General features: G+C 44.3%; 1 protein-coding gene across 1 annotated transcript in view; it reads right to left on the bottom strand.

Moving 5' to 3' along the window:
- Positions 1–12668, bottom strand: part of LOC116980776 (NXPE family member 3-like) — a 37280-nt gene extending 24612 nt beyond the window's left edge. The window contains exon 1 of the mRNA XM_033033358.1: positions 12220–12668. Coding sequence (XP_032889249.1) covers positions 12220–12321 — 102 coding nt within the window. The 5' untranslated portion in view covers positions 12322–12668. The remainder of the gene's footprint in view (positions 1–12219) is intronic.
- Positions 12669–13114: the final 446 nt, after the last annotated feature.

Here is a 13114-nt window from a genome sequence, read left to right as displayed (position 1 = left end):
GTTGGAGATTCACTGTGATGGATGTTTGTGTAAATTGTGTTAAGTGTGGGTCTTGGGTTCTTTTGTAATTGTTAAGACTGTAGAAAATGCAATTTTGTTCAAACCAAGCTGTTTGAATGACAATAAAAGGCATTCTATTCTATTCTATTCTAAAAATCATCCCCTGTACCTTAGGTACAGTGAAAAGCCTTTCTTGCGTGCTATCCAGTCAGCAGAAAGACAATGCATGATTAAAATCGAACCATTACAGTGTAAATATACATGATCAGCCATGATTGAATGACGGAGTAGACCTGATGGGTCGATTGGCCTAATTCTACTCCTATCACTTATGACCTAATGACCTTATGATATGGGAACAACGTTTAGTGCAAGGTAAAGCCAGCATAGTCCGATCAAGGATAGTCTGAGGGTCACCAAAGAGGTAGGTAGTAGTTCAGCACTGCTCTCTGGTTGTGGTAAAAAGCTAATATAAACAAAGAGGTTATCCTTAAATCTGAACATCCAAGCTTTCAAGTTCATGCAAATTATCCCAGAAGATAGAGGAGGGAAAGGGGAATACCCTGGTTGACAGGCATCCTTGACAATACAGCCTTCCTGATACAATGCACCCATCTAGCCTCAACCCTCTCTCCCCTTCCATTCAAAGCCCAATTTCACCCGTGTTCCAATATTCACACAACCCATCTAGACGCTTTCTATGCCTTCATTGACTCTCTAACTGCAGTTGCAGTCACAGAGTTATACAGCCTGGAAACAGGCTCTTTGGCTGAACTTTTCCAGCGGATCAAGGTGCATAGATAGATTCTTGGTTAGTACGGGTGTCAGATGTTATGGGGAGAAGGCAGTAGAATGAGGTTAGGAGAGAGAGGTGATTGAATGGAGGAGTAGTCTCAATGGGCTGAATGGCCTAATTCTGCTCCTATCACTTGTGACCTTATGCCCCATCTACGCGAATCCCTCCAACCCATGTTTGGCCAATATCCCTCTAGACCCTTCTAATCCATGCACCTGTCCAAATGTCTTTAATTCAGATACCCGAAGAAGGGTCTCAACCCAAAACTTCACCTATTCCTTTTGTCCAGAGATGCTCCCTGACCCACTGAGTTACTCCAACTTTTTTTGTGACTGTTCCTTAATTATTGTTATAGTACCTGCTTCAACTACCTCGTCTGACAGCTTGTTCCATAACCCTCCATCCCCAGTGTCTCAAAGTTGCCCCTTCAAGTTCCTATTAAATCTTTCCCCCATAACCTTAAACCTGGTTCTTAATTCCCCTACTCTGGGTAAAGTACTTGTGCATTCATCCTACCATCCATTTCATACACCTCTATAAGATCACCATGCAGCCTCCTACAATCCAAGGAATAAATTCCTAGCCTGTTCAACCTTTCCCTATAGCTCAGTCCTTGTGACATTCTTGTAAATATGCACTGAATTCTTTCCAGCTGAAAGATGGGGTGGGAGATTGCAACCTTCACGTGGTCCGCCCTGTTTCGACGAATGCAATCAACCCGGCGTGCACAATCAAATAAGATCAAATAGAACAAGTTGTCCTACAACTTTAGGCTGTGCATGCCATACGCAAGAAGAAAAAGACATAATTCCTATAGAATGATGACCAAAACTGATCACAATGCTCCAAATGTGGCCTCACCAATGTCCTGTACAAGTGTAACATAACATCCCCACTTCTATACTGAATACCCTGACTGATGAAGGCTAATGTACCGAAAGCTTTCTCAACCACCCTATCTACTTGTGATGCCATTTTCAGGGAATGATGTAGCTGCACTTCTAAATCCTTCTGCTCTATAACACCTCCCAGAGCCCTGCCATTCACTGTGAAATTCGTACACTAGTTTAACTTCCGAAAGTGCAACTACTCACACTCATCTGTATGAAACCCCATTTGCTATTCTGCAGAGCACTTGCCTAGCTGATCAAGAATCTGCTGCAATAATCATTTTCACGATCCACGTTACCATCCGATTTAGTGACATCTGCAAACTTTCTTATACAACTACTTTCTTATCCAAATACTCTAGTTGATATTAACCACAAATAGCAATGGACCCAGCACTGATCCTTGCGGCACACCGCTAGTGAAAGGTCTCCAGCCCGATAAGCAATGTTCCACCAGCACCTCTCACCAACTCTGCTTTTTCCATGAAGCCATGTGTTTTATTCTCATTTGTCTCGAAACGGAACAATGAAATTCTTATTTGCAGCAGCACCATAGATATGTAAGCATAGTACTCTGTAAGCACCATAATGAATGTTTAAAGATGAGTAGGAAGGAACTGCAGGTGTTGGTTTATGCCGGAGAGACAAAAAGCTGGAGTAACTCAGCGGGACAGGAGCACCTCTGGAAAAAAGAATAGGTGATGTTTTGAGTCAAAACCTTTCTTCAGACTGGAAGTTGAGGTTGGGGGGGGGGGGGAGAGATGCAAGTATGATAGTGGCATTTAAGAGTCCTTTGGATACAATCAAAGAATCATAGAAAATAGGTGCAGCCGTAGGCCATTCTTCCCTTCGAGCCAGCATCGCCATTCAATATGATTATGGCTGATCATACAAAATTAGTACCACGTTCCGGCTTTTGCCCCATATCCCTTGATTCCATTAGCTCCAAGAGCTAAATCTATCTCTCTTGAAAACATCCAATGAACTGGCAGAGAATTCCAGATTCACAACTCTCTGGGTGAAAATGTTTTCCTCATCTCAGTCCTAAATGGCCTACCCCTTATTCTTAAACTGTGATCCCAGGCTCTGGACTCCCCAACATCAGGAACATTTTTCCTGCATCTACCCTGTCCAATCCTCGAAGAATTGTAGATGTTTCTATAAGATATCCTCTCATCCTTCTAAATTCCGGCGAATACAAGGTCAGCTGCTCCATTCTCTCAGCATATGACAGTCCCCCCATCCCGGGAATTAACCTGGTTAACCTACGCTGTACTCCCTCAATAGCAATAATGTTCTTCCCCAAATTAAGAGACCAAAATTGCACACAATACGCTTGGTGCGGTCTCACCAGGGCCCTGTACAACTGAAGTAGGACCTCTTTGCTCCTAAACACCAATCCTCTTGCAATGAAGGCCAACTACTCACACTCGTCTGTATTAAACCCCCTTAGCTTTCTTCACTGCCTGCTGTAATAGCATGCTTACTTTCAGTGACTGATGTGCAACGAGACCTGGGTGTGTACCTCCCCTTTTCCTAATCTGACGCTATTCAGATAATGGGAGACACAAAATGCTGGAGTAACTCAGCGGGTCAGGCAGCATCTCTGCAGAGAAGGAATGGGTGATGTTTCTGGTCGAGACCTTGAGGAAGGTCACCCATTCCTTCTCTCCAGAGATGCTGCCTGACACGCTGTTACTCCAGCATTTTGTAACTACCTTCAATTTAAACCAGCATCTGCAGTTTTTTTCTAACCATTCAGAAAATAATCTGCCTTCTTGTTCTTGTCACCAAAGTGGATAACCTAACATTTACCCCCATTATAGAAACATATAAACATAGAAAATAGGTGCAGAAGGAGGCCATTCGGCCCTTCGTGCCAGCACCGCCATTCATTGTGATCATGGCTGATCATCCCCAATCAATAACCCGTGTCTGCCTTCTCCCCATATCCCTTGATTCTACTAGCCCCTAGAGCTCTATCTAACTCTCTCTTAAATCCATCCAGTGATTTGGCCTCCACTGTGGCTGGGAATTCTGTGGCAGGGAATTCCACAAATTCACAACTCTCTGAGTGAAAAAGTTTTTTCTCACCTCAGTCTTAAATGGCCTCCCCTTTATTCTAAGACTGTGGCTCCTGGTTCGGGACTCGCCCAATATTGGGAACATTTTTCCTGCATCTAGCTTGTCCGGTCCTTTTATAATTATTCTGCATCTGCCATGCTTCTGCCCACTCACCCAACCTATGCAAGGCACCCTGCAGCCTCATAGCATCCGCCTCGCAGCTCACACTGCCACCCAGCTTTGTGTGATCCGCAAACTTAGAGATGTTAATTCCCTCATCTAAATTGTTAATTTTATATTACTAAAAGTCTGATCTTGACCACTTCCTGTTGTTCTGTATATTGATTTTAGAAAAAACGCTGCCATTTATGGCTGTGATTTTTGGCCATCTTACTCCCGTTCCGCAGGACAAGAGGATTTTTTCCATCGATTAAAAATAAAAGAGTTATTAGTGTTTAAAAAATGTTGAGATTCTCTCTCCTGAAGGCCACGCCCCTTCTGGAGGGACTATAAAACCCGGAAGGGTTAAGTGCCTCAGTCAGTCTCTGCAAGATGGGGGAGCGAGAGGGTCACGTCTCTCAGTCTGAGCTGTGAATAACACTGAACACATGTCTACTAAAATGTGAGTGGTTTTACTGATCTGTCAGTGCCCTTAATGTGGTTTGAAAATATAGTTTGGAAATGCTAAAGCTGTGTTGCCTTTGGTTTGGAAATGCTAAAGCTGTGTTGCCTACGGTTTGGAAATGCTAAAGCTGTGTTGCCTTTGGTTTGGAAATGCTAAAGCTGTGTTGCCTACGGTTTGGAAATGCTAAAGCTGTGTTGCCTTTGGTTTGGAAATGCTAAAGCTGTGTTGCCTACGGTTTGGAAATGCTGAAGCTGTGTTGCCTTTGGTTTGGAAATGCTAAAGCTGTGTTACTTGCAGCTTGGAAATGCTAAAGCTGTGTTGTCTAAGGTTTGAAAATGCTAAATCTCTGTTGCCTACGATTTGGAAATGCTAAAGCTGTGTTGCCTAATTAAAGTTGCCTTGCCTAATTAAAGTTGCCTTGCCTAATTAAAGTTGCCTTGCTTAATTAAAGTTGCCTTGCCTAATTAAAGTTGCCTTGCCTAATTAAAGTTGCTTTGCCTACTTAAAGTTGCCTTGCCTACTTAAAGTTACCTTGCCTACCATATAATTAAAAGTCTAATCTTGACCACTTCCTGTTCGCGCTTTATATTGATTTTAGAAGAAACGCTACCACGTACGGCTGTGTTTTTTGGCCATCTTACTCAGAGTCCCCCTCCGCTTATCAGGTGCTGAGGATTTTTCCCATCGATAAAAAATAAAAGAGTTATTCGTTTTTTTTAAATGTTGAGATTCTCTCTCCTGCCAATCACGCCATGAAGGCCACACCCCTTCTGGTGGGTGGTGGGGGGGGGGGGGGGAGGACTATAAAACCCAGAAGTGTGGGCATGGCTCAGTCTCTGCAAGGTGGAGTAGGGAGAGGTCACAACTCGCTGTCTTTAGTGGCCTTGCACGCTGCTTGAAATGGTATGAAACTGCACTTGAATTTGGTGGCCTTGCACCCTGCTTGAAGTGGTAAGAAACTGCACTTGAATTTGGTGGCCTTGCACCCTGCTTGAAATGGAATTTCAAGGAATAGCCGTGAGTCAACTGCCAGCCCACCAGCCATGAGTGCGTGAGGTACCAGCACAATAAGCGTGAGTGACTGAGCCGCCAGCCCAAGAATCCATTCGGCCCAAAATGTCCAAACTCGCCCTCTGGAAACCAGTCCCTTCAGCCCACAACACCAATACTAGCGCTCCAGACCCCCCCCCCCCCCCCCCCCCCCCCTGCCACTGGCCACTAATATTGGAATTGGTGGAGAGGTGGAATATTACGTTTGGGGACCAGCCCTCCCGTGTGATGCTGGGACCCAACGGGTCCCACTTAGTCTAGTATATATTATAAATAACTGGGGTCCCAGCACCGAGCTTTGCGGCACCCCACTAGTCACTGCCTGCCATTCTGAAAAGGACCCGTTAATTCCTACTCTTTGCTTCCTGTCTGCCAATTAGTTCTCTATCCATATCAATACCCAACCTCCAATACCATGTGCTCTAATTTTGCACACTAATCTCTTGTGTGGGACCTTGTAAAAATACTTTTTGAAAGTCCAGAAACACCACATCCACTAGCTCTCCCTTATCCATTCTACTTGTTACATCCTCAAAAAATTCCAAAAGATTAGTCAAGCACAATTTCCCCTTCAAAAATCCATGCTGACTTTGACTGATCCCATCACTGCTTTCCAAATGCGCTGCTATAACATCTTTAATAATCGATTCCAGCACTTCCCCACTACCAACCCTTTAAGGCTATTAAAATTTCCTGTTTTCTCTCTCCCTCCTTTCTTAAAAAGTGGGGTTACATTGGCTACCCTCCAATCCACAGGACCTGATGCAGCGTTGAGAGAACATTGGAATATGATCTCCAATGAATCCACGATTTTTAGGGCACCACCTTGAATACTCTGGGATGAAGACCATCTGGGATTTTTCTGCCTTCAGTCCCAACAGTTTACCTAACACCATTTTCTGACTAATGTGGATTCCCTTTGGTCCTTTCTCTCACTAGATCCTCAGTCCCCTAGTATTTCCGGGAGATTGTTTGTGTTTTCCTTAGTGAAGACAGAACCAAAGTGCTCGTTTAACTGTTCTGCCATTTCCTTGTTTCCTATTATAAATTCACCTGGCTCTGACTGTAAGGGACCTACATTCGTCTTCAATAATCTTTTCCTTTTTACATTGTTAAAGCAACTCTTACAGTCTGTTTTTATAGGTCAGGTCGGGTGAGTTCCCCCCACCACAGGTAACATGTAATCCCGTGCTACCTGCTCCATGATCGGATAGTCGGCGACTAAACTGTCTCCCCCACCTGGTTTGCGAGGTGAGGAGGGGGCTGTGGACCCCCAGAAGGACCAAAAACAAGATGTCAGAGGGAAGGTGAGCTCCTTGCGAGCCAACGGCCATCCACCCTTCAGTAGAAGTTGCGATCACTGTCGTACATAGCATTGTAAGGCACCGTGCATGTTGATGTTTTCAACGATGATGATGCTTTTATAGTCCCCTCAAGCTTTCTTTCATGCTCTTTTTCTCCCCTCTTAAATAACCCCTTTGACCTCCTCTGTTGAGTTCTAAATTTCCCCCAGTCCTCTGGTTTGCCGCTTCTTCTGGCCAATTTATATGCCTCTTCCTTGGGTTTAACACCATCCTTGACTTCCCTCATCAGCCACGGTTGAACCGCCTTGCCTCTTTTATTTTTTCGCCAGACAGGGGTGAACAATTTCTGGAGTTCATCCATGCAGTCTTTAAATCTTTGCCATTGCATCTCCACTGTCAACCCTTTAAGTATAATTTGCCCATCAATCCTAACCAATTCCCGTCTCATACCTTCAAAATCTCCTTTATTCAAGTTCAGGACCCAAGTCTCTGAATTAGCCATGGCACTTGCCATCCTAATGCAGAATTGCACCATATTATAGTCACTGTTGCCCAAGGGGTTCTGCACCACAAGATCACTGGGAATTATAGACCAGTTAGCCTGACATCGGTGGTGGGGAAGATGCTGGAGTCAATTATAAAAGATGAGATAGCCGAACATTTGGATAGCGTTAACAGGATCGGTCCGAGTCAGCATGGATTTACGAAGGGGAAATCATGCTTGACTAATCTTCTGGAGTTTTTTGAAGATGTAACTAGGAAAATGGACAAAGGGGAGCCAGTGGATGTAATGTACCTGGACTTTCCGAAAGCATTTGATAAGGTCCCACATAGGAGATTAGTGGGCAAAATTAGGGCACATGGTATTGGGGGTAGGGTGCTGACATGGATAGAGAAGTGGTTGGCGGACAGGAAACAAAGAGTAGGGATTAATCGGTCCCTTTCAGAATGGCAGGCAGTGACTAGTGGGGTACCGCGAGGCTCGGTGCTGGGACCGCAGTTATTTACAATATACATCAATGATTTGGATGAAGGGATTCAAAGTAAAATTAGCAAATTTGCAGATGACACAAAGCTGGGTGGCAGTGTGAACTGTGAGGAGGATGCTATGAGAATGCAGGGTGACTTGGACAGGTTGGGGGAGTGGGCAGATGCATGGCAGATGAAGTTTAATGCGGATAAATGTGAGGTTATCCACTTTCGTAGCAAAAACAGGAAGGCAGATTACTATCTAAATTGTGTCAAGTTGGGAAAAGAGGAAGTACAACGGGATCTGGGGGGTCCTTGTTCATCAGTCTATGAAAGTAAGCATGCAGGTACAAAGTGAAGAAAGCGAACGGCATGTTGGCCTTTATAACACGAGGAATCGAATATAGGAGCAAAGAGGTCCTTCTGCAGCTGTACAGAGCCCTAGTGAGACCATACCTGGAGTATTATGTGCAGTTTTGGTCCCCTAATTTGAGGAAGGACATTCTTGCTATTGAGGGAGTGCAGCGTAGGTTTACAAGGTTAATTCCCGGGATGGCGGGACTGTCATATGCTGAGAGAATGGAGCAGCTGGGCTTGTACACTCTGGAGTTTAGAAGGATGAGAGGATATCTCATTGAAACATATAAGATTGTTAAGGGCTTGGACACGCTAGAAGCAGGAAACATGTTCCCGATGTTGGGGAGTTCAGAACCAGGGGCCACAGTTTAAGAATAAGGAGTAAGCCATTTAGAACGGAGACGAGGAAACACTTTTTCTCATAGAGAGTGGTAAGTCTGTGGAATTCTCTGCCTCAGAGGGCAGTGGAGGCAGGTTCTCTGGATGCTTTCAAGAGAGAGCTAGATAGAGCTCTTAAAAATAGCGGAGTCAGGTAATATGGGGAGAAGGCAGGAACGGGTTACTGATTGGGGATGATCAGCCATGATCACATTGAATGGCGGTGCTGGCTCGAAAGGCCGAATGGTCTACTCCTGCACATATTGTCTATTGTTTATTGTCTATCATCATTAACTCATCCTTCCTCATTACACAATACCCAGTCTAGGATGGCCTGCCCTCTAGTCGGTTCATGTAAATATTGGTTTAAAAACACATCCTGGATACATTCCAGGAAACCCTCCTCCTCAGCGCAGTTACCAAAGGCACATGAATAGGTAGACAAAGGATGGATATGGGTTACGTGCAGGCACATAGATGCTGGTCTTAGCATCATGTTAAACAAAAACATTGTGTGCCGAAGGACAGGTGCTTGTGCTGTACTCTTCTATGTTCTATCTACAAATATTTGACGAGCTTTCTGTGAAAAGGCATGGTGGGTTTTCACCGAAGAACGTTTCTCAGACATGAACAATGGATTATTCAATGGCGAATGTCAACCAAGGGGCATAACAATTTAATCTATCAAAGAATTAACACCAATGCCAGAGAGGAAAAATTAAAATTTGAAAAAAGTAGGTCACACATTTGGTAAAAGTCAAAGTTTGGTAGTTACAGTAAAAGGGATTAGGATGTGAAAGTTGAAGGCACTAGTGGGGTGAAAATATTTGAAGGGACATTCTAAAAAGAGACACTCTGACTTATTTGCAGTGGTCATCAGTGGCACAACCCCATGCAGATGGGAAGGGTAAGAAGTCCGTGTGATGGAAGGAACTGCAGATGCTAGTTTACACTGATAGACACAAAATGCTGGAGTAATTCAGCGGGTCAGACAGCATCTCTGGAGAGAAGGAATGGGTGACGTTTCCGGTCGAGACCCTTCTTCACAATTAGTCAGGGGAGAGGGAGACACAGAGATATGGAAGGGTAAGGTACAATTTTAATCCAGACCTCTAACAGAAACATAGAAACTAGGGTGCAGTAGTAGGCCATTCAGCCCTTTGAGCTAGCACCACCATTTTCAATATGATCATGGCAATTGAGAAATTGAAGTTTTGGAAAGGTATAGTTTGGAAAGGTGTCTGAAGAAGGGTCTGGACCTGAAACGCCACCCATTCCTTCTCTCCAGAGATGCTGCCTGCCCGTTGAATTACTCCAGCTTTTTGTGTCTATCTTTTGAAAAGGTTTGGTGCGTTTGGAGTAGAGCTTCGCGCTGCTGCTGTGTGGGGCCGACGAATGTCTGATACAGATCCTTTTCTCCCGCGGTCGGGGCAGTGGAAGCATCCGCAGTCGGGGCGATCGAATTTCCCACAGCCGGCGATCGAAGCTCCCGCGGTTGGAGCTCCCGAAGTCGGTCTCTAACCAGGGGCCGCGGGCTCCACGATGTTAAGTCCGCAGTGCAACGGAGATACGATATGGAAAAAGTTGTATGTCAAAGTCAAAGTCAAAGTCAAAGTCAAAGTCAAAGTCAAAGTCAAATTTATTCGTCACATGCACCAACTAAAGTGCAGTGAAATGAGTTTACCAGCAGCCATACAGTTGAACCCCCCCCCCCCCCCCCCCCCCCCCCCCCACAATACACAATACAATCCAACACAAACATCCACCACAGCATTCTTCACTGTGGTGGAAGACAATAAAGTTCAGCCAGTTGGAAGGAACTGCAGATGCCAGTTTACACTGATAGACACAAAATGCTGGAGTAATTCAGCGGGTCAGACAGCATCTCTGGAGAGAAGGAATGGGTGACGTTTCCGATCGAGACCCTTCTTCACACTTAGAGTCAGGGGAGAGGGAGACACAGAGATATGGAAGGGTAAGGTGCAATTTTAATCCAGACCTCTAACAGAAACATAGAAACTAGGGTGCAGTAGTAGGCCATTCAGCCCTTTGAGCTAGCACCACCATTTTCAATATGATCATGGCTGATCATCCAAAATCAGTACACCGTTCTGGCTTTCCCCCCATATCCCTTGATTCTCTTAGCCCTAGGAGCTAAATCTAACTCTCTGGAGAAGGCAAATTTGTAACATGTTTCATTGGAAACACTCCAGATGTTAATTTTGCAACAGCTATTGATCTATTATATGTACATGAGTGCAATGAAGTCGATGATTGTAAAAGACCAGTTAATGTGAACTAGTTTTTGCCATGGTAATAGTTCATCTTCCATTCGTGCCAACAAGCTCCTCCTGAGATACTGACTTAATACTTTTTGCAACTACATTAAAAAAAACATTTGAACAGGTACATGATTTAGAGGGGTATGAGCCAAACATAGGACTACCTTAGATGTTCGGCATGGGCAAGTTGGGCCGAAGGGCCTGTTACCTTTTCGAATTACTCTTTGAACCAAACCTTTGAAATGTCACCTAATCAAATGCTTTCTGAAAATCTATTTACAGTACAACCTCAGCACATATAACTTTTAAAGGAAGTCTAATAGATAAAACACAATATCACTTTTTACTATACTCTGTTGACTTTGTTTCACTATCTCAAGTCGCACAAGGTTCACGCAGGTGTCTTGTGATAACAACCTCGTGCTTTTTCTGCAGGAGAGATATTAAAATGACTGATTTCTGGTTTCTTGATTTCCATTTCCCACTTTTGATAAATAAAGAATTCTAATTTAATGGATCTGTTCCCAAATCTAGTGATTTGGGAACAGCATGTAGCACCTACCCTCCTCCACAATCACCTACCTTCCACACAGCCTTACTCCCAACACGGCTGCTCCAAACAGTTTAATGTAAAAAGGGATGATTGATGGTTTGTGTGGAGAGCGTGATGAAAGTCATTCCTCGATATTGATCTACGACAACCATTAATTACCAGATTCACTCCTACACCATTTATGCCACACTTCCATGGAAATTCAGATGCCATTTTATGTCGGCCTGCATCACATCTCAAATGGTGACAAGATCACATTTATTTCCTGTTTTTCTATTTCCATTCTCAGTTCATAAGTTGTGTTTAGAATGCTAGGTGAAAGCAAATACAGAGGCTTTAGTCTTGTCATTTTATATTTAAAATTACCCCCATCATAACTACTGATTACCTTTTAGATTCGGTTAGCATTGGTAACATACATTAATTTCTAAATATTGTAAGATTGTTATGCGTGGCTCCGCACTTGAAGATGATACAAAAACCCCAATTGTATTACCGTGTGCTCTATGAATAAAATATATAATTGCTAAACAAAAAGCAACTGCCCCTTTTCAATCATTCGCCATAATCGTGCAACATAACTTCGCCAGCATTATGAATAACTATTGTCAGTAAACTACGCTCAGATGATATACATTGTTTTTGGCTTACTCCAAAAGTCGAAACACTTGCCCCAAAGCAGATGAAAACCCGAGCGGACAATGTGGAAATGTAAACGCTTTCACAGCGGGCTCTTGTTAAACAAAATCCCAATTTTAATATACATCGTGTCTCTTGTGTAACCTCGCTGCCCCATCTGTCCCTGAGAACAGTAGAGTTCCTGTAAATGGCAGACAACACAACACACACAAATCCCAGAAATCACAATACCCACCCGACCCAAGCCTGGTTATTCTTCCCTGGACTGCTGCTTGGATGGGCTGGAGGAACGGTGAGATCGGTCAAACTAACCTTACAATACGTTACGATGTGAATCGCGGCACTAACAGCAGCAGGCGGGTTTGAACTAATGGAGTCGGGCTTAAAGAGGAGTGTCACTGCCGGAAAAGGCATCGGCAATATTTACAATTCCGATGCGCAACGCATCCGATCGGGAATGTACCCACTCACGTTCACATTGGCAACGCTTTGGTTGTTGATTACGCGCCCCAGTGTCAGATCGTGGTGCGAGGTATGGATGAAGTCCTCAGCAAGAATTAAACAACGCTGGCCGGAGTTGGAACATTTCGCTTTGTTTGGTAAGATGTACTGTACATTTGAAAGAGAAAGTCGTCGAGAAAAAATGTGCAATTGACAAATTGAAGTTTTGGAAAGGTATAGTTTGGAAAGGTGTCTGAAGAAGGGTCTGGACCTGAAACGCCACCCATTCCTTCTCTCCAGAGATGCTGCCTGCCCGTTGAATTACTCCAGCTTTTTGTGTCTATCTTTTGAAAAGGTTTGGTGCGTTTGGAGTAGAGCTTCGCGCTGCTGCTGTGTGGGGCCGACGAATGTCTGATACAGATCCTTTTCTCCCGCGGTCGGGGCAGTGGAAGCATCCGCAGTCGGGGCGATCGAATTTCCCACAGCCGGCGATCGAAGCTCCCGCGGTTGGAGCTCCCGAAGTCGGTCTCTAACCAGGGGCCGCGGGCTCCACGATGTTAAGTCCGCAGTGCAACGGAGATACGATATGGAAAAAGTTGTATGTCAAAGTCAAAGTCAAAGTCAAAGTCAAAGTCAAAGTCAAAGTCAAATTTATTCGTCACATGCACCAACTAAAGTGCAGTGAAATGAGTTTACCAGCAGCCATACAGTTGAACCCCCCCACCCCCCCACCCCCCCCCCCCACAATACACAATACAATCCAACA

This window comes from Amblyraja radiata, chromosome 14, assembly GCF_010909765.2.
Source record: "Amblyraja radiata isolate CabotCenter1 chromosome 14, sAmbRad1.1.pri, whole genome shotgun sequence".
In the NCBI taxonomy this organism is placed as follows: Eukaryota; Metazoa; Chordata; class Chondrichthyes; order Rajiformes; family Rajidae; genus Amblyraja; species Amblyraja radiata.
The sequence above is the reverse complement of the archived record's forward strand: the minus strand, read 5'-3'. Positions and strand labels throughout refer to the sequence as shown.